The following is a 22,683-nucleotide window of genomic DNA, read 5'->3' on the forward strand; positions in this document are numbered from 1 at the left end:
TAAAAACAACATTTTATATGAACAAGGCGATTTATTGAAGACAGCATGATTTTTTCAGATAAGACAACTGATTCCCTACAAATGTTCACAACAGCCACAACGCCCTACAAATGTCTGTTGGGAAGTTGTTTGTTAGCTAACGGACCAAATCAAATGTACTGAAATTAACACATGCTTGAAAGTTTGACTATGGTAAAAAGACTGCACTCTTCAGATGGTTAATACCCAGAACTTCAGACAGCTTACAGACCGTTGTCGCCATGTGATTCAAACAGTCAACACCAGTCTGATAAGCTATCTGACAGGATGGGAGATTGAGTACAATACCTGCAACAACCAGGACCAAGTCTATACAAACCAGCTTCAGGAAACTCATTGCCACACAGGACAATAAGCCATGATATATATATATATATATATATATATATATATATATATATATATATATATATATATATATATATATATATATATATATATATATATATATATATATATATAATTACAACATACCAACTCCATATTTTCCATAAGATTGTTTGAAATACATTTTCACAAATTTCAAAAAGCATCCGGATTGCTATTGGAGAATCTTGACACTTACCTTTTGGATGTTAATTCTGAGAGATTCAAGCATTTTTTCTATCCTGGTGGTCTGATTGCATAAGCATCATTAACTCAACAGTAGAAGATGCGTTATACAATAACATGGGGCAAGCTTACAAGAATGGGAGCAACTGTTTACATAGTTAGACCTACAATGAGTAAAATAGATGGAAAAACTCAGACATGGAAACAAGAAAAATGATTTAGGCATTTTATATATTCTGATCAAAGACTCAGTAAATATACAGAATAAAAATGACACCAAGTTAGCTGAGTGTAATGTAAGTTCTGTTTTGGTTCAAGTTAGATTGTCCAGATCATTCTAAATGCATGTGCATACATACCGCCCCAAAAATATTTCCAGGATGTGCAAACTATCAATAACACGTTGAGACGACTTGATATTGCTATTTCCAATTGCAAACTTGAATTTCAAACAAATCCAAGAAACGCGAATGACAGATGGCCTAATTCTGATCAACAGGACAAAAACGCAAGAAAAATGTAACCCTGAAAACATCCTTAGCATCATATCAGCATAGTCCATCCATACAGTGAAAAATGTACAAATCAAGTCGTGATTAAGAACTGTGTTCAATGGAAGTAGGACCCTCCACCTTGCATAAGGCATCGAAGCTGGTATAGCTGCCAGCAAAACAGTTGACATCCAACTGCTGCTTCACTGCTCATATCCTATCATTATATTATTAAAATCACCCACTAAACACAAATGAGGGGAAACTACAAAACCATAAGAGGAACAAACAGCACATACATCTGTAAGCAAACACAGAATAGTGCCAGTTCAGCCTCTTAAGAATGGAAGAGGGCGAGGTTAGTTTGTGAAACAGAGCTGAAGGACTCAGCACGGTCTGTTGGTGAGTCTCGTCACTTGGTTTTCTCCTCAGAGTACCGCTGCTGCTGACTCCGTTGTCGTCGCTTAGCGTAGCTCTGAGCCATGGAGTTGATGATAGAGAAGATAAAGTAACAGACCATGACCAGAACCACTTTCTCAAAGACCCACGACAGCCAGTTCTCACTCTGCAGAGAGACATGCATACAGAGGAATATTACTCTTTTGACACTAACACATTACAATTTGTATTATCTTGCCAATCAATAAAATCACATGCTTTGTCTCGACATAGAAAGGATGGATGATGGTAGTAGTGCTCTTACCGCCGGGGTGCCTTCTCCGGTGTGGTGGTGGAGTTTACTCCTCTGGGCCTCCAGGTACTCACTGAAGGGCTTCTGTATGGAGGGACCTACCCTCGGCAGAGACCTGACACAGTGGCAGGGCAAGGACATCCACAGGCAAGGGAGATGCGAGGAGGGGAAAAAAGAGGCAAAAACAGAGACATGATTATATCCCAGAGTACTTACCATACCAGCAGTATCCTTTCACATGGTAAAATAATTAGGCTGTGTAGAGGGAACCCTTGGTCCTTAGGACCAGGGTTTAAAGAACAGTCCATTGCTCAGGATGTTGAGAGTTCCATTTCCTCTGTGTTTCTAGTTAGGCCTCTAGCTGGGAGTTCACACTGCAAGTGTAGTTGCTGGGCGCACGCAGCAGAGTGAAGTGAGGCAGTCCTCCCCATCGCTCTTATTTATCCCGGAGGTTCCTATAGGAAACCAGTCTGAGCCCAATAACCAGGAAGTGACTCGATATGCTGTCATCACAGCCTTATGGGTGGAAACAGAACAAACTAGGCGTGTTCATCAATATGACTGTCCATATATGGGAGATAGCGCAAAGGATTAGATCACTGTGGGTCACCAAGTTCATAGGGGCTCTTAAGATTATAGTTAGAGAATGCAGACAATTTGATTGGAAGAGAACCCTCAGACCATGAGGTACTTCTAACTTTTACCTTAATAAATCCACAATCATTTGTAGTTGACAGCACTATACCAACAATAATTGGTATAGTCTAATCAATGTATCACAACCATAATTAGAATATAAATATGGATACAATGAGTTTAGTTTTAATTCAGGTGTTAATATAAACTTCCACATTTAAAACTTGACTAAACCGATTCAAGACTATTTACTATCAGGGGTAGAAAAGTTACAGGTAACTGTAATCGCTGATCTTAAGCAAGGGATATGGCAAGCCCATTCCCAGGCTAACTGACTGACACAAACTGCTGCAATTACAAAAAGTCCCAACTCAGCATTCAAGCACCAGTGTAACACATCATAGCGAGTCAGACCAGTCAACCAATTGCAATGGTAGCAAGCAAGGGTTCTTTCTCATGAAACTCATTTTAACTGTGAATAAGGCGGCTGATAGGGTGGCTCACAATTGGCCCAGCATTGTCCGGGTTAGGGGAGGGTTTGGCCGGGGTAGGCCGTCATTGTAAATAAGAATTTGTTCTTAACCAACTTGCCCAGTTAAATAAAGGTTAAATAAAATCATTAGTTGTGAGTACGATTTTAAATATGATTTGTTAATGATGAGAAGAAAAAGCCAAGGAAGTTGTTAGATGTGTAATATGGAAGTGATTTATTGTTCTTAAATAAACCCTGCAGTTATTTTGTTTCCCTGCTGCTGTCGAGAAGATTCTGGTGCAGTCAAAGCTAAACTGCTGTGAGTCAGAACAGAAGACATTCCATCTGAGAAGACCCCACAAGGCTGGCTGACCACCTATGTGGGGGATTAGTTTCTGTGTAAGGGAAATACCCTTAACGGAGGGGGCAAAACACACACATCTGACTTTGAGGTTATGCTTTTGATGCCATTTGTTCAGAATGGGAATGATCAATCCATCAGCAAAACTTGTTTCAAACGTATAATCCTAAATTCATACAACCGCTGCACATATACAGTATCAGTCAAATGTTTGGACACTTACTCATTCCAGGGTTTTTCTATCTATCTATATATATATAAAACATATATTTTTATTTTCTACATTGTCAAATAATAGTCCAGACATCAACTATGAAATAACACATGGAATAATGTAGTAACCCAAAAAGTGTTCAACAAATCCAAATATATTTTATATTTGAGATTCTTCAAAGTCGCCACCCTTTGCCTTGATGACAGCTTTGCAAACTCTTAGCATTCTCTCAACCAGCTTCACCTGGAATGCTTTTCCAACAGTCTTGAAGGAGTTCCCACATATGCTGAGCACTTGTTGGCTGCTTTTCCTTCTCTCTGTGGTTCAACTCATCCCAACATGCATATCACCTACACTTTGACATGTAGGCTTTCATTTTTATTAATGTACATTAAAAACAGATTAGAATATTATTCCAACTTTGGCCTCTGATCCAATTCTGATCAGAGTAATTGTTTGATATTGTGATGTGATTATTACGTAACAAGAGGACAAACAAAAAATGTGGAGCCCTGCCCCCATTAAAGCACAGAGGAAGGATGCTAACCGGGCAAAGCACCTCTTCATCTATACGCATACATTAACAAAGACACATACTCACCCGATCAGAGACACCATCTGTTCCACTATGTGCTTGCTGAACGTTATGATAACAAACAGTTTCTGTGGGGAGACAAATTAATCAACTGGGTGATTAGTGATCAGTCTCAGACAGAGACAGTGAAAACTTGAGTCATCATCTGCACCGAGGTGGGGGATATATCCTATGTCTGCTTTGAACACAGTGACACATGCCGTCCCAGCCAAGTCTGGACAGTAAAAGACCCTTGAGGTCTGAGGAGAAAGCACAAAGCATCCCCCGGACCCTGGTCCTCCTCCTCAACCCTGGAGGGCTTTCTCAGAACTGGTGAGATCACTGGCTGGTACCACAGATGGATTGGTCTGGTTAGACGGCTCAGCTCTCACCACCACAACTCAGAGACACACAGTCAGTCTCGCACTGTCTGGGAGTAGATTAGTCACCGTGGCAGACTCAACAATACAGCCGACAACTAAGAGTTTGATCTGGTTTACAAAAAGCAATGGTTCTCGTTAAAGTGCTCTCCATACTCATTTAATCCGGAATGGTCTTCAATAGCAGCACTAAAAGTACTTCAAAAACACAGAAACCATGGAATTACAGCCAACAGAAAATATTCGGACAATGTCCATGTGTATAATTGTTAAGTACAACTAAAATATTTACTTGTATGTGCATCTTGATGATGGCTTTCCCAATAAGAGTCGCTCCAAAGAAGGTCCAAAATGGTACCAGGAAGTGGCCACATGTTATACCAGCAAGGTCAAACAGAGGATTAGGGATCTGAAAGACAGGTCGTAACATGTCAAAATAAATCCTGTAATAGAAGAGTGCATTGTCATTCTACCATAATTGTCATAACTTCATTGTAACAAACATACACTACATGGCCAAAAGTATGTGGACACCTGCTCGTCAAACAACTCATTCCAAAATCACGGGCATTAATATGGAGTTGGTCCCCCCTTTGCTGCTATAACAACCTCCACTCTTCTGGGACGGCTTCCTGCTAGATGTTAGAACATTTCTGCGGGGACCTGCGTCCATTCACACACAAGAGCATTAACGAGGTGTGGCACTGATGTTGGGCGATTAGACCTGGCTCGCAGTCAGCGTTCCAATTCATCCCAAAGGTGTTCGATGGGGTTGAGGTCAGGGCTCTGTGGAGGGCAGTCAAGTTCTTCCACACCGATCTTGACAAACCATTTCTGTATGGAACTTGCTTTGTGCATGGTGGCATTCTCATGCTGAGACAGGAAAGGGCCTTCCCCAAACTATTTCCACATGTTGGAAGCACAGAATCGTCTAGAATGTCATTGTATGCTGTAACGTTAAGATTTCCCTTCACTGGGACTAAGGGGCCTAGCCTGAACCATGAAAAACAGCCAGAGACCATTATTCCTCCTCCACCAAACTTTACAGTTGGCACTATGCATTAGGGCAAATAGCGTTCTCCTGGCATCCGCCAAACCCAGATTAGTCCGTCGGGACTGCCAGACGGTGAAGCGTGATTCATCACTCCAGAGAGCGTTTCCACTGCTCCAGAATCCATAGGCGGCGAGCTTTACACCACTCAAGCCAATGCTTGGCATTGCGCATTGTGATCTTAGGCTTGTGTGCGGCTGCTCGGCCATGGAAACCAAATTCATGAATCTCCCGATGAACAGTTATTGCAGCGGACGTTGCTTCCAGAGGCAGTTTGGAATACAGTAGTGAGTGTTGCAACCGAGGACAGGCAATTTTTACGAGCTACGCACTTCAGCAGTCCCGTTCTGTGGCCTACCACTTCAAAGCTGAGTCGTTGTTGCTCCTAGACGTTTCCACTTCACAATAACAGCACTTACAGTTGATTGGGGCAGCCCTAGCAGGGCAGAAAATTGACAAACTGACTTGTTGGAAAAGTGGCATCAAATGACGATGCCACGTTTAAAGTCACAGCTCTTCAGTACGGGCCATTATACTGCCAATGTTTGTCTATGGAGATTGCATGGTTGTGTGTCTGATGTACACCTGTTAGCAACGGTGTGGCTGAAATAGCTGAATCCACTAATTGGAAGGGGTGTCCACATACTTTCGGCCATGACTGTACAATATTCAGTGATGCGCTTTAATAATAAAGGCCTAAACTTTAAAACAGTATAAGATAAGAGTGCAAGTCAAGTCATCAAAAGGTTGCCTGCAATATAGTTTTGGATTTACCGAGGCACAGGCTAGAATCCCAAAGAATCCCACTTTCTGCACCATGTTCTGAACGCCCAGTTTTGCTCTAGTAACAAAATCCTGAAAACATAATTCAGTTTACAATCAAATATTAATTTATGCTTCACACATTAAACAACTTCTACAATAATGATACAGTATTACCAAAAGTGTAATGTAATTCTGAAAAAGGAGTTACTTGAAAAAGAATTTATGTGGTATAACAAATGCTATCAGTTGGCTATTATCTTTTCCTTTGATCTATTTTAGCAGCTCTGGTAAAAATCCAAGTCAAGAGGTGTTGGCAGAGAGCTATTGAACTCATTTGATCTGATTGATATACACTACAAAGGGGGGTGAAATATTGTGGTTTCATGTTGAGGGTGCAAAAAAATAAGTTAGTATTCAGACCCCTTGACTTTTCCACATTTTGTTACGTTACAGCCTTATTCTAAAATTGAGTAAATAGTTTTCATCCCCTCAATCTACACACAATACCCCATAATGACAAAGCAAAAACAGGTTTAGATTTGCAAATGTATATTATTTTTTAAATCAAATTTCCATAAGTACTCAGACCCTTCACTCAGTACTTTGTTGAAGCACCTTTGACAACGATAACATCCTCAATTCTTGTTGGGTATGACTCTACAAGCTTGGCACACCTTTATTTGGAAAGTTTCTTCCATTCTTCTCTGCAGATCCTCTCAAGCTTTGTCAGATTGGATAGGGAGCATTGCTGCACAGCTATTTTCAGGTCTCTACAGAAATACCTTACTTACATAATAATTCAGACCCTTTGCCATGACTCGAAATTGAGCTCAGGTGCATCCTGTTTTCATTGATCATCCTTGAGATTTTTCTACAACTTGATTGGAGTCCGCCTGTGGTACATTCAATTGGTTGGACATGATTTGGAAAGGCACACAACTGTCTATATAAGGTCTCACAGTTAACAGTGCATGTCAGAGCAAAAACCATGCCATGAGGGCAAAGGAATTGTTCGTAGAGCTCAGAGACAGGATTGTGTCGAGGCACAGATCTGGGGAAGGGTACCAAAACATTTCTGCAGCATTCTTAAATGGAAGAAGTTTGGAACCACCAAGACTCTTCCTATAGCTGAGCAATCAGGGGAGAAGGGCCTTGGTCAGGGAGGTGACCAAGAACCTGATGGTCACTCTGACAGAGCTCTAGAGTTCCTCTGTGGAGATAGGAGAACCTTCCAGAAGGACAACCATCTCTGCAGCACTCCACCAATCAGGCCTTTATGGTAGAGTGGCCAGATGGAAGCCACTCCTCAGTAAAAGGCACATGACAGCCCGCTTGGTGTTTTCCAAAAAGGAACCGAAAAGACTCAGACCATGAGAAACAAGATTCTCTAGTTTGATGAAACCAAGATTGAACTCTGTGGCCTGAATGCCAAGTGTCACGTCTGGAGAAACCTGCCACCATCTCTACGGTGAAACATGGTGGTGGCAGCATCATGCTATGGGTATGTTTTTCAGCGGCAGGGACTGGGAGACTAGTCAGGATCGAGGGAACGATGAACCGAGCAAAGTACAGAGAGATCCCTGCTCCAGAGCGCTCAGGACCTCAGACTGGGGCGAAGGTCACCTTCCAACAGGACAATGACCCTAAGCACACAGCCAAGACAACGCAGGAGTGGCTTCGGGCCAAGTCTCTTAATGTCCTTCTGGCCCAGCCAGAGCCCGGACTTGAACCCGACCGAGCATCTCTGAAGAGACCTGTAAATAGCTGTGCAGCGACGCTCCCCATCCAACCTGACAGAGCTTGAGAGGATCTGCAGAGAATGGGAAAACTCCCCAAATACAGGTGTGCCAAGCTTGTAGTGTCATACCCAAGACGACTCGATACTGTAATCGCTGCCAAAGGTGCTTCAACAAAGTACTGAGTAAAGGGGCTGAATACTTATGTAAATATTATATGTTTTTTTCTTTTTTGTAATGACTTTCCTGTGAGGATCACAGTGGGTCAGATCAGCTTGACAATGGCTGACAATAACCAAACAATCTCCCACCCACAAGGGGGTGACAGCTAAATTAAGTCCAAGAGGGCTCTCTTGCTCTTTAGTATCAACCAAAGGAATGTCTGTTCAGACACTTTTGCCCACCCAAAACTCTAACATCCAGAAAGTGAACAACGGAACACTATTTCTAACGTAATGTGGGAAATGGTCAGTGGGGAACTATGGAAAATGAATGTAATATTGCTTTTCATTTTGTGATGTTATTAAAAACTGGGTGGACCAAATAATTTAACTTTTTTAGGAAACCTGAAATCTCCACGATAAGTGTGCCTTTTTCTCCCCCCCTCTCCATTATGTTGTAACAAGCCGTCATATCTTGTCAGTCCACTAGGGACCTTTGTCTCATAAGTGTGTGTATTCTGTGTTATTATTTACCTAGCTAGTAAATAAAATGATTAAAACAATGTGTAGTACTGAATAATGCGTAAGGCTGGGTTTTTTGCAGATCCAAGGTCACGATCATTCAGAATGAGTATTTGATAAAAGGTAATGATTAATAAGATGACTGTTTATCGATGTTAAAGAACTTTACAGTTTAATTCGGGAGATGCTAAACAACTTGTTCCATGGTGTCCCAAATCCTAATGAGTTAATTGTTACATGATTAAAAAAATAAGACTATTTTTATTTAAATCTAGCAACAATTAAACAGTTGATTAAATGACAGTCATCAGATTAATAAAAGTAAAGTCACGACATATTTGCAAACATTTCTAAAAAACTATTTTTGCTTTGTCATTGTGTAGATTGATGAGGGGAAAATAAATGACTGAATCAATGTTAGAATAAGGCTGTAATGTAACAATGTGGAAAAAGTCAAGGGGTCTGAATACTTTCCGAATGCACTGTGTGTACACACACACACACACACACACACACCACCCCCCCCCCCCCCCAACCCTAAGGGGCAGTCATGTTGTCAGTAGCCTGTTTACATTGCCTGTCCCTCAAATGAAAGGATCATGAAAAGAAATGCCTCCGGGATGATTACAGGGGAGCTTGTTTCACCGTGACTCACTCCACTAGCAATGACCTTACTGGAAATGTTGGGAGGAGGGGCTTTCAGAGAAGTCATGTGATAACTGAAGACCTATCACAGGCCAGAGAAGTCAGTAGATCGTGATGGACAGTTTAGTAGTCAAATACAAAAATCAAAGACTGAAGGAGAGTATTTTGGACCCCACAGATTTGGTAGAATGGGCATTCAAGGGGCAGGCTACTACACTCAGAGGGGAGGACAGAGTCCCCACTCACCTGAGCGGTCTCTGCCTGCCCCAGCATCTCCTCAAACTCCTCATAGTCTTCGTCATCTGGGTCTGCTCCAGAAAGCCTGGCCGCTCGAGCCATGAAGTAGGGCGGCAACTCCCCAATGGCTGTGCCTGCACCCTGGAGAGACAGTCACACACTGGGTTAGCTTAGCACTGATTCATACTCTGGCTCCTACCAGAGTCAGGCATAGCTCTATGGTGGATGTCATAGTTGAGGATAAGTGATGTCGACCAAAGACAACCAATGTTGAGCACTAAAGATGCCCTTATTGTTCTAAACCCAAAACGAGCGGTTTCCCAAGGAACAGATTAAGTCTTGGACAATTAAAACAAATTAAAATGTAAAAAAAAAAAAACGTTTTAATGGATATTATCCATGAAGCGTGTTTTTTGTTGTCCAGGACAAGGTTTAATCTGTGTTCAGGAAACCGCCCCATAGAGTTCACTAGAACGATGAACCTAGACTTTAGTTGAATAAAGACACGTTTCCTCACCCACATACAGGCCTCCATCCGGACCTTTGAGATGATGGACCAGAGTGAGATGCTGCCCTCCATTCCTCCTGCCTCTGGGCAGATGATCTGGTCTGGGTAGGGGGGCTCGGGGAAGTCTGTAGACCCACACTCGTACGCAGCCAGGGTGACTGATGCTATGTGTGGACCCTGAGAGCCAGAGGATAGATGGGCATTTCTTAATTCAACTGAACATGGACAGTTGAGACACACTACAGCTGGGATGATAAACCTAAAATTACAGACATCGCCTTACTGAAGCATTTTGCTTACATTGGTAATTATGTGATTTTGCTACACAACGTTCCTATAGATTGTTCTAAAACTATTATTTGGTCAACAGTAATAGCCTACGCATTGTTGGTCCCTGCCGGCTGCCGACTCACTCCCTCTCCCCACGGTGCGCACGGAGGAGGGAGAGATGTATTCTGAGAAGCACAAGTATACAGTGCATTCGGAAAGTATTCAGACCCCTTGACAATTTCCACATTGTTACATTACAGCCCAAATCTAAAATTGATTAAATTGTTTTTACCCCCTCAATCTACACACAATACTCCATGACAAAGCAAAAATAGGTTTTTTTTTGTGTGCAAATTTTAAAATAAAAACAAATAATTACATTTACATAAGTATTCAAACCCTTTACTCAGTACTTTGTTGAAGCACATTTGGCAGCGATTACAGCCTCGAGTCTTCTTGGGTATGAGGCTAAAAGCTTGGCACACCTGTATTTGGGGAGTTGATCCCATTATTCTCTGCAGATCCTCTCAAGCTCTGTCAGGTTGGATGGGGAGCGTTGCTGCACAGTTATTTGCAGGTCTCTCCAGAGATGTTAGATCGGGTTCAAGTCCAGGCTCTGGCTGGGCCACTCAAGGACATTCAGAGACTTGTCCCGAAGCCACTCCTGCGTTATCTTTGCTGTGTGCTTAGGGTCGTTGCCCTGTTGGAAGGTGAACCTTCGCCCCAGTCTGAGGTCCTGAGCGCTCTGGAGCAGTTTTTCCATCAAGGATCTCTGTACTTTGCTCGGTTCATCTTTCCCTCGATCCTGACTAGTCTCCCAGTCCCTGCCACTGAAAAACATCACACAACATGCTACCACCACCATGCTTCACTGTAGGGATGGTGCCAGGTTTCCTCTAGACGTGACACTTGGCATTCAGGCCAAAGAGTTCAATCTTGGTTTCATCAGACCAGAGAAGCTTGTGTCTCATGGTCTGAGTACTTTAAGTGCCTTTTAGCAAAACTTCAAGTGGGCTGTCATGTGGCATTTATGGAGTGGCTTCCGTCTGGCCACTACCATAAATACCCGATTTGGTGGAGTGCTGCAGAGATGATTGTCCTTCTGGAAGGTTCTCCCATCTCCACAGAAAAACTCTTGAGCTCTGTCAGAGGGACATTCGGGTTCTTGGTTACCTCCCTGACCAGGACTCTACTCCCCTGATTTCTCAGTTTGTCTGGGCATCCAGCTTTAGTTAGAGTCTTTGTGGTTCCAAACTTCTTCCATTTAAGAATGATGGAGGCCACTGTGTTCTTGGGGACCTTCAATGCTGCAGACATTTTTTGGATCTGTGCCTTGACAATCTTGTCTCGGAGCTCTACGGACAATTCTTTCGACCTCATGGCTTGGTTCTTGCTCTGACATGCATTGTCTAATGTGGGACCTTATATAGACCTTCAGAAATAACGTACAATCAATTGAATTTACCACAGTTGGACTCCAATCAAGATAAAAACATCAAGGTTGATCAATGGAAACAGGATGCACTGGCGCTCAATTTCGAGTCTCATAGCTAAGGGTCTAAATACTTATCACATTTACATATCAGCTTATTTTATTCATAAATTAGCAAACATTTTCAAATAACCTGTTTTCACTTTGTCATTATGGGGTAGTGTGTGTGTAGATTGATGAGGAAATGTTTTTATTAAATCCATTTTAGAATAAGGCTGTAACATAAAATGTGGAAAAAGGGAAGGGGTCTGAATACTTTCCAAATGCAATGTATGACCGTTGCTCAAAATATTGCAGAATGGAGAGTTCAATGCAACTGTAGTTCTACACTGAACAAAAATATAAAAAACGCAAAAAGTGAAGTGTTGGTCCCATGTTTCATGAGCTGAAATAAAAGATCCCCAAAATGTTCCTTACGCACTAAAAACTTCACATTTTGTGCACAAATTTGTTTACATCCCTGTTAGTGAGCATTTCTCCTTTGCCAAGATAATCCACACACCTCACAGGTGTGGCATATCAAGAAGCTGATTAAAACAGCATGATCATTCATCATGTTGAGGGAGCGTGCAACTGGCATGCTGACTGCAGGATTGTCAACCAGAGCTGTTGCCAGATAGAGAAATTACCTTAAGCTGCCTCCAACGTAGTTTTAGAGAATTTGGCAGTACGTCCAACCGATCTTACAACCGCAGACCATGTGTATGGTGTTGTGTGGGCGAGCAGTTTGCAGTTGTCAATGTTGTGAACATGGTGGTGGTGGGGTTATGGTACGGGCAGGCATAAGCTACACAACAAATACAATTGCATTTTATGGATGGCAATTTGAATGCACAGATACCATGATGAGATCCTGAGGCCCATTGTCGTGCCATTCATCTGCCACCATCACCTCATGTTTCAGCATGATAAAGCACAGCATGTCGCAAGGATCTGTACACAATTTCTGGAAGCTGAAAATGTCCCAGTTCTTCCATGGCCTGCATACTCACCAGACATGTCACCCATTGAGCATGTTTGGGATGCTCTGGATCGACAGCGTGTTCCAGTTCCCGCCAATATCCAGCAACTTCGCAGCCATTGAAGAGGAGTGGGCCAACGTTCTACAATCAAAAGCCTGATCCACTCTGCGAAGGAGACGTGTCGCGCTACATGAGGCAAATGGTGGTAAACCAAATATTGACTGGTTTTCTGATCCACTCCCCTACCTTTTTGTTTTTAAAAGGTATCTGTAACCAACAGATGCATATCTGGATTCCCAGTCATGTGAAATCCATAGATCAGGGCCTAATTAATTAATTTCAATTGACTGATTTCCTAATTTGAACTAACTCAGTAACATTTTTTAAATTGTTGCATGTTGCGTTTATATTTTTGTTCAGTATAGTTACAGAGAGGAGAGTCACAACATTCTTTAAGTATGTCAACGTATTTCTCGCCTCTTAATATTGAGTTCATGGCACCACTTTCCAACCGGAGTAGTCTGTAGTTAGTTTTGATGTGCCCGCGGAGCACTCCATTTGCCTACATTAAGTAGCCTAGGCCTAGCGCTGGAAAGTTTTTGTAGGACATTGATTAATTTATCAGAAAATGTAGGCTAATCAGTCTACATGGCTATATAGTGTTACGCACGCCTCTTGGAGGAGGGAACGTAACACCCTGCTACACTCAACTCCCAGTGAAGTGAAAGAGGTATGTGACTGCAGGTGCGGGTAAGGATGACAGAGGCAGAATATATTACCGTTTACAGGGAATGTATTTCCTTCACACGGTAATTTGGGGAAAAGGGGCTGGACGGAACCAAAGCAAATAAAGTAAAAGTTAGAGGCCCCTGTCCTACCTTACTAGCACCAACTTACCTAACTAGCACCAAGCCATTTCCTGAAATACACACAAACCCACAACACAGAAACTGAGGAACGTAACACTAGCTACAATATATTTAGAGTTCGCAATCTAGTTAAGTGTTTTAGTTCCCACTTCCTTAGGTAATAAATAGGCTATAGCTTATAGGCCAATATGCAGAAAGATGTTGGCAAGTTCTCTGAAGTGCCAAAAATACATCTGATAATACCAGATCCTATTTTGACAGGTTGCACATCAAAATATAAAATCAGTCATTTGCTGGATGTGCTCGATGAAATGGCCTCCTTTTTTAAAATCATAGGCTTCTACCGCAGTTGTCTTACCTGGCACTGGAAAACATGCTAGAGCCGTGGTGCTAATGTAAAGTAACTGTCCATAAAATAAAATTGTTGTTAGAGCAAAACCGTAACATTTATCGCAATATTACTTTTTGTATGTCACCCAGGCCTAGCACCACCCCCAAAATAATTGTCATTTATCGTTATCACAAAAAATTTACAAAAGGGTCAGTTTATCACAACATATATTTGTCCATATTGCCCAGCTCGCACGCACACGCACGCACACACGCTCACACACACACACACGCTCACACACACACACACACACCACAGCCCCCGAAAGCCCGGTATGCAGCTCCATTAATCAGAGCCCAGGCTTAGCCACCTGGCTTCATTAACAGTGAGGGCAGTCAGGGCACCTGAAACCACAGCACAGGATGTCTATTATGCCTCCTGTTAAGATACCACAGTGACAGAAGATAGAAGACAATTAGTCAGTGCTGATCCCCATAGCTCTCCTCGAGAGAACGAGCAAACATGCTGAGGAGCCTTCTTTTCACAATACGTGTTCACAAGGTCTCAATCCCTGCCTTTCCTTCCGTTACAAATCTATACTTGTTTCACCATGGTGACTCAATGGTAAGACAACACCTTTCCATTATTTTGAAATAATCCTTGAAACATAGCAAATTAAAACACACAGTGGCTGTTGCCTTGTTCGAGTTCCTTTGTTTAGCAAAATAAGAAAACACAGTCCCTACATTTCCATCTGAATCCAGCATGACTAGACTCATGAATCATACAATTATGCTTTTAATGCCCAGCAGAATATCTCCGCTCCTAACTATGGGGTATGTAATTCTTTAGGTCTGAGGTAAATCCATAGCAGCTCTTCAGAGGGCAGATGTTTCTGGCACCCTTCAACTAGGGACTTTCCAATATGTTGACCTCACCTCTGAAATATTTGTGTATGGTAAAGTGTGCACATAACAAAGTAGGCTATGTAGGCCTTTTTCTAAAATAGATCACATTTTTCTCCCCCTCAATCTACACACAAAGCAAAAAAGTTCACATTTTTGCAATTGAATAAATAAACTCAAATTTATATAAGTATTCAGACCCTTCACAATCCTGTCTCGGAACACTACAGACAATTCCTTCGTCCTCATGGCTTGGTTTTTGCTCAGACATGTACTGTCAACTGTGGGACCTTATATAGACAGGTGTGTGCCTTTCCAAATCATGTCCAATCAATTGAATGTACCACAGGTGGACTCCAATCAAGTTGTAGAAAGATCTCAAGGATGATCAATGGAAACAGGATGCACCTGAGCTGAATTTTGAGTCTGATAAAGGGTCTGATTACTTATGTAAATAAGGTATCTTTATTTTTAATACATTTGCAAACATTTCTAAAAACCTGTTTTTACCTTGTCATTATGGGGTATTTTGTGTAGATGGATAACATTTTTTTTTTTAAAGTTAACAATTTTAGAATTAGGCTGTAACATAAAATGTAGAAAAAGCCATGGGGTCTGAATACACTGTACATACACAATCCATGTCTCAATTGTCTTAAGGCTTAAAAATCCTTCTTTAACCAGCCCCCTACCCTTCATCTACACTGATTGAAGTGGATTTAACAAGTGACATCAATAAGGGATCATAGCTTTCACCTGGTCAGTCTCATGGAAAGAGCAGGTGTTCGTAATGTTTTGTACACTCCATGCATGTGTGAAATGTATTTTTATAAATGGCCCACAAAAAAAAGCAGCCTGCACTTGAATAGCGAATGGAGGAAGTGCTTCCCTCGGTTCCGTTTTTAATATGCCAGGTAAGCTACACCAGTTATAAGAGGTTTAATGTGGTTACATTTTAAGAGTTGAGCAATAAATAGCAGCACAAGAAAGCTGGGATCCACTTACATATTGGCCAGTCAAAACTCTGTTTTCAAACTCGATTGCGCAATGACAAGTACATGTTTCACAACTCTGTAGGCTAAAGGCTATGCTTAGACATTTGGCCATTTTAGTTGTGATACAAACCTTATCAAAACATATAGGCCTATGGACTAGGCTACATGATGCATGTGAATATGATTTGCCTTTGATGCCCAGCGTGCACAGTCTTTCACAAGTGATAATCATAATATTCTCACCCATTACACTATTGTCAATTTAATCTTGTCTTTACATATACTAAACAATGTGTGTGAAATTAGCTGGTTTAGAATGAGCCACTATCAAGTACCTGTCGGAACAGACGCAGAAGAAAGACATGCTTGAATAGTGAATGGAGGACACTTTCCCGCGTTTCATTTTCATGCCAGCCAGGTAGGCTACTCAGGTTGTAAAGGAAGCACTGTGCTTAATATTAGGAAAGTTGAGAAATAAAGTTGGCCTAGTCTAGAGAAAGCTAATTGGATCCTCTTTTTAAATGGAGACCATCAAAATTCTGAGAAAACAATTGCATAGCCTATAGAAATGTTGCACAACATGGGCTTACAGGAACACATTTAATTCCATGCATCACCCAGCTATGAGGAGCTGGTTCTCGCTGCCCAACAGGTGATCATATTCCCCTCAAACTGAATGCCAGGGCTCTCATGAAGTGTTTGATTTTCGATTGCATTTGCAGCAATGTCAGAGTGATGAATTTTTTCAGCACATCATCGGAGCCAAGCTATCTGCCATCCAGGACCTCTATACCAGGCAGTGTCAGAGCAAGGCCCTAAAAATTGTGAAAGACTCCAGACACCCAAGTCAGATGGTTCTCCCTGCTACCAAACAGCAAGCAGTACCGGAGCGCCAAGTCTAGGTCCAAGAGCCTTCTAAACAGCTTCCACCCCCAAACCATAAGACTACTGAACAGCTAATCAAATGCCTACCCAGACTTTTGCGCCCAGTTTATCAAAAGTTATCTGGACTTAGTCCAGATTGAAAAACTGTGCCCCAGAGGTGAATGGCAGTTCTATTTGGACCAGATCTATGGAGAACTGAACACACTGAAAGAATGAGATAGGACGTATGAGGCCACCCACTGGACAAACTGTGGATATGTATTAAGTTTCTGGCAGTGGTGACTCAAATGCTGGAAATACCCTGTGCACAAAATGTGTCCCTCTAGGTCAAAGAGGACAAGCACAAGCCTGTAAACTAATTTACTGATACTACACTTTTTTTGGTCTATCGTGCTAGTTATGGAACAACAAGCAGAGCTAACAGGCTCACAAAAACATCCAGTCACATACTGTACCAGCGTTCTCAGAAAAACAAAGTTGAGAGCTTCAAGTTCCTTGGTGTCCACATAAACTACAAACTAGAATGGTCCAAACACACCAAGGCAGTCGTGAAGAGGGCACGACAAAGCCTATTCCCCATCAGGAAACTAAAAAGATTTGGCATGGGTCCTGAGATCCTCAAAAGGTTGTACAGCTGCAACATCGAGAGCATCCTGACTGGATGCATCACTGCCTGGTACGGCAATTGCTCGGCCTCTGACCGCAAGGCACTACAGAGGGTAGTGCGTATGGCCCAGTACATCACTGGGGCTAAGCTGCCTGCCATCCAGGACCTCAACACCAGGCGGTGTCAGAGGAAGGCCCAAAAAATTATCAAAGACCCCAGCCACCCCAGTCATAGATTGTTCACTCTACTACCGCATGGCAAGCGGTACCGGAGTGCCAAGTCTAGGACAAAAAGGCTTCTCAGCAGTTTTTACCCCAAGCCATAAGACTCCTGAACAGGTAATCAAATGGCTACCCGGACTATTTGCATTGTGTGCCCCCCATAACCCCTCTTTTTACACTGCTGCTACTCTCTGTTTATCATATATGCATAGTCACTTTAACTATACATTCATGTACATACTACCTCAATTGGGCCGACCAACCAGTGCTCCCGCACGTTGGCTAACCGGGCTATCTGCATTGTGTCACACCGCCCGCCACTCCCTCATTTTCTGCTACTCTCTGTTCATCATATATGCATAGTCACTTTAACCATATCTACATACTACCTCAATCAGCCTGACTAACCGGTGTCTGTATGTAGCCTCGCTACTTTTATAGCCTGTCTTTTTACTGTTGTTTTATTTCTTTACCTACCTATTGTTCACCTAATACCTTTTTTGCACTATTGGGTAGAGCTTGTAAGTAAGCATTTCACTGTTGTATTCAGCGCACATGACAAACTTTGATTTGATTTACAGCGATACAGCAGGCTGTTCCAATGTCTGAGCACGATAAGTTAGCTTACATTTTTGATGGCACAGCTGACAGGCAAGGGAAGGGTGGTTCTCTTACTTACCAGGTATAGTAGGAAGGTATGTAGGCCAGTCCCAAGGCCTACTGAGGACAGGATGCCCAAACCTACCCAGTAGGCACACCACAGGAACCTCTTCTCCAGGTACTGCACATACTGCAGATGAGAACAGACAGGGGGGAGAGAGTAGAGAGAGCTTTAGGCTTTTGCATGGACAAAAAGCAATAACACACGACTTCACAAGACATTTATCCTTTGGAGAAAACATTGGAGACCTACAGTTGAAGTCGGAAGTTTACATACACATTAGCCAAATACATTTAAACTCAGTTTCAGAATTCCTGACATTTAATCCTAGTAAAAATTCAATGTCTTAGGTCAGTTAGGATCACCACTATTTTAAGAACGTAAAATGTCAGAATAATAGTAGAGAGAATGATTTATTTCAGCTTTTATTTCTTTCATCACATTCCCAGTGGGTCAGAAGTTTACATAAACTCAATTAGTATTTGATAGCATTGCCTTTTAAATTGTTTAACTTGGGTCAAACGTTGCGGGTAGCCTTCCACAAGCTTCCCACAATAAGTTGGGTGGATTTTGGCCCATTCCTCCTGACAGAGCTGGTGTAACTGAGTCAGGTTTGTAGGCCTCCTTGCTCGCACACACTTTTTCAGTTCTGCCCACAAATTTTCTACAAGATTGAGGTCAGGGCTTTGTTATGGCAACTTCAATACCTTGACGTTGTTGTCCTTAAGCCATTTTTCCACAACTTTGAAAGTATGCTTGGGGTCCATGTCCATTTGGAAGACCCATTTGCGACCAAGCTTTAACTCCCTGACTGATGTCTTGTGATGTTGCTTCAATATATCCACATCATTTTCCTTCCTCATGAAGCCATCCATTTTTGTGAAGTGCACCAGTCCCTCCTGCAGCAAAGCGCCCCTACAACATGATGCTGCCACCCCTGTGCTTCATGGTTGGGATGGTGTTCTTCAGCTTGCAAGCCTCCCCCTTTTTCCTCCAAACATAACGATGGTCATTATGGCCAAACAGTTTTATTTTTGTTTCATTAGACCAGAGGACAATTCTCCAAAAAGTACGATCTTTGTCCCTATGTGCAGTTGCAAACTGTAGTCTGGCTATTTTATGGCGGTTTTGGAGCAGTGGCTTCTTCCTTGCTGAGCGGTCTTTCAGGTTATGTTGATATAGGACTCATTTTATTGTGGATATAGATACTTTTGTACCTGTATCCTGCAGCATCTTTACAAGGTCCTTTGCTGTTGTTCTGGGATTGATTTGCACTTTTCGCACTAAAGTACGTTCATCTCTGGGAGACAGAACGTGTCTCCTTCCTGAGCGGTATGACGGCTGCGTGGTCCCATGGTGTTAATACTTGCGTGCTATTGTTTGTACAGATGAACGTGGTACCTTCAGGCATTTGGAAATTGCTCCCAAGGATGAACCAGACTTGTGGAGGTCTATAATTTATTTTCTGAGGTCTTGGATGATTTCCCCATGTCAAACAAAGAGGCACTGAGTTTGAAGGTAGGCCTTGAAATACATCCACAGGTACATCTCCAATTGACTCAAATGATGTCAATTAGCCCAAAGCCATGACATCCTTTTCTGGAATATTCAAAGCTGTTTAAAAGGCACAGTCAGCTTAGTGTATGTAAACGTCTGACCCACTGGAATTGTGATACAGTGAATTATAATTGAAATCTGTCTGTAAACAATTGTTGGAAAAATTACTTGTGTCATGCACAAAGTAGATGTCCTAACTGACTTGCCAAAACTATAGTTTGTTAACAAGAAATTTGTGGAGTGGTTGAAAAACGAGTTTTAATGACTCCAACCTAAGTGTATGTAAACTTCCGACTTCAACTGTATGTTATGCCAAGGATAGTGATGGAAAATTAGGAAATGTGAACAACTTACACAATAATATCAACACATTGGCTAAGACATCAAATGTACTGGCCTGAGCATCAAGTAAAAAAATATTGCACAACATATCTCCTCAGGTGACCTTTCCTCCAGGAATGCAGTGCATCTGATTAAACAGTTACTTCTCTTTAACCATCCCAAATAAATCAATTACAGAGGAGATGATAGGAGTTTGTTTCTCTCCTTCCTTACCTTCTGGTGTGCTCCCTCAGTGGAGTAGGCAAGGGAGAAGAGTGAACACAACACCAGGAACAAGAACACTGCACCCCTTCGTCGCCATAACCTGCAGAGGGAAAGAAGTGGAACAGTTTGATACAACTACCAAAATGCTAGACTTTCAGAGTGTTACTTTAAACACAACAGAACTGAGACAGCTTTCAACTAATCAGTTGGTTTTTAGTTTTACTGTCAAGTAGTGGTGGTTTACTTTAATGTCCACTCCTTTAGTGTGATGAAGGTTTCCAGGAGGAAGTAGTGTAGTGTGACGATAGGCCGCCTCCACAACACCAGAGCGAGACGCTCCTCCCTGTCTTTCTGCCTCCTCTCACTCACCGCAGAGTCTGTAGATACAGGAGCACACTTGTGAGGTCAGATTAATCTATAAAAAGTAGCCTAGTATCAAAAAAGCCATAGCAATATCCCCTTATTTTGATGGACATAGGCTAGCATAAGCCTTTGATAAAGTCATGTCACTTTGTCTAGGCCTAATTAGGAACATAACACTAGCAAATGGTGGAGTTCACTAGTCTAGACCTTTGAATCAAGTATAATTCTTTTGTTTTTTCTAAACTATGGAATTAATAAGTACAACTGTTTGGGACCATTCTGGCAATACTGTAACGTTGTAAGAATTCCCAAGATAACAATTTGTGCATTGCTGCATACCTTTACCAACACAACCCTTCTCCTTCGTTGGTAAAATTGTTAATCCATTTTCCATAAACACAGGCTAATGCTGGTTCACTTGGTGAAGTTTCACAACCAACCTGCAAAATATCCATTCGGTTTGTCTTTGGTTCCTCGCTTCTGTGGTTGTCCACACCTTGCCCGATTCGTCGCCATCTCATTCACTTTTGAATCGACCAGACAACACGAGGACATGACCAGCAAATATGTTTTATTGGGTTTTGGCCTATATCAACTGTGGGAAGAGCATTAGTTAGTTATTACTTGTCAATGACTGGCAATTAGTAGCAACATCTCCCACACGCTAACGTTAGTTAACTTTCCGGCATGCATGCTAACAAAACAGCTGATAGCAAGTAACCTTTATTCACGACTCCCAACTCCATTGGATTACATTGACCTGCTGTGTAAACCACCTTGGGTTCTCGTTAACTAGCTAGCAAGTAAAGTGTGTAATAGCTTGCTAGCTGGCGTGAGTTAATAAAAACATAATTGTAGTTAACAAGTTAATTGTTCAATGTTTATAACTATGAATTATAAACTACAGTAACCTATTGCATGTTCACGTCGCTAGTTAACAAGGTAACGTTAGCTAGGTAGTAGTGACACTGGGAAAATATAGGCTACAACCATGGAAATATGTTTAGATCAAGTTACTTCGGTTGTTGTCTTGAGACGTAAAATACTATAATGCCAAAACGTTTCAGTCGAAAATGTTACATACTATAACCAAAGATTAATTTGTCAGTCACACAAATTGAATGAAACGAGCTCATACCACAGAGCGTCTTCTTCCTGAAGCCGTGGCAATCACTTCCGGGAAAAACATTTCCTTCCAAGTAAAGGTCCTCTTTACATTATTATATATTCATCAATATTGAATTGGTTTCTGCATATTCATAAGTGATAATTGCATTACAGTTACTTTTTTTAAATGTTGTGCCCATGAACGTAGAGTTGAATCTAGCCTTTGATCATGACTAAGTTCCATTACACATAAGAGTTATTTCGTCAAAGGCCTCTTCTGTAAGGTGACGTTTTGTTAAACGCACCGAGGCTCGGTCTTAACATTAACCTGCGTCGCTTGCGGTAGGTGTTTGGAAGCACAAGACCTAATCTTTCATGTCAGCGAGAAATAGTTTTCAAAAAACAAAAGGTTAAATTGATACACACCTTTATAGGGTTATATCTCCATGTTACATTTCGTGTTTATGTTAGACATTGGTACCACCTCTAGCATGCTCTGTACACCTGTGTGTAACAAAAGGCCGCCAGAAACGTGTTGTGAATGAAAAATACTGGTTGCTGCAACTGTGATAAAGCTGGTTAAAACAGTGTACAGTAAGTGTTTAGTTTGCATTTGTTAAATTATTTTGATGATATGATCGTAAAGGGCTTTATATTTATAGGACCGTATCGCAATTGAGAATCGATCCACGTTTGAATGGAGTACTTGGCTGCCAGAACCAGTCTACCTCCGCAAATAACATATTTGGACATTAAGGAGTAAGGGTAGACTCCTTAATAGTACAGCTTGGGCTAGTTTGAATCTAGAGTCATGGACTCACCATGTTAACAGTATAGTGTGATTATGGGCAGGATATTGATAAACCCCTCATTGTTT

General features: G+C 41.8%; 1 protein-coding gene across 3 annotated transcripts; it reads right to left on the reverse strand.

Moving 5' to 3' along the window:
- Positions 1–803: 803 nt before the first annotated feature.
- On the reverse strand, positions 804–22,604 carry LOC115206404 (vacuole membrane protein 1). 3 transcript variants are annotated; one of them, XM_029773325.1, is made up of 12 exons: positions 21,838–22,604; positions 21,140–21,294; positions 20,581–20,713; positions 20,346–20,436; positions 18,252–18,362; positions 10,045–10,212; positions 9,537–9,668; positions 6,236–6,316; positions 4,703–4,819; positions 4,058–4,119; positions 1,786–1,888; positions 804–1,647 (listed from the first exon to the last, which is right to left on the reverse strand). In XM_029773325.1, exons 2-12 carry the CDS (start codon positions 21,252–21,254, stop codon positions 1,495–1,497), a joined length of 1,266 nt encoding a protein of 421 aa, XP_029629185.1. In that variant the 5' UTR covers positions 21,255–21,294; positions 21,838–22,604; the 3' UTR covers positions 804–1,494. The 3 variants fall into 3 exon arrangements, with proteins under 3 accessions (XP_029629185.1, XP_029629187.1, XP_029629186.1); XM_029773327.1 differs by lacking the exon at positions 21,838–22,604 and adding an exon at positions 21,717–21,831; XM_029773326.1 differs by lacking the exon at positions 21,838–22,604 and adding an exon at positions 21,690–21,831.
- Positions 22,605–22,683: the final 79 nt, after the last annotated feature.

Source organism: Salmo trutta, chromosome 13 (assembly GCF_901001165.1).
Source record: "Salmo trutta chromosome 13, fSalTru1.1, whole genome shotgun sequence".
Classification (NCBI taxonomy): domain Eukaryota; kingdom Metazoa; phylum Chordata; class Actinopteri; order Salmoniformes; family Salmonidae; genus Salmo; species Salmo trutta.

Bases quoted from the DNA above. Each gene is read 5' to 3' on its own strand.
- LOC115206404 (XM_029773325.1), bottom strand. From the start codon at position 21,254: ATGTCCTCGTGTTGTCTGGTCGATTCAAAAGTGAATGAGATGGCGACG. The intron at 18,363-20,345 runs GTAAGGAAGGAG...TCTCATCTGCAG, and splicing joins CTGAGGGAGCACACCAGAAG to TATGTGCAGTACCTGGAGAA. The intron at 4,120-4,702 runs GTAAATATTTTA...GTCTCCCCACAG, and splicing joins TCATCAAGATGCACATACAA to AAACTGTTTGTTATCATAAC.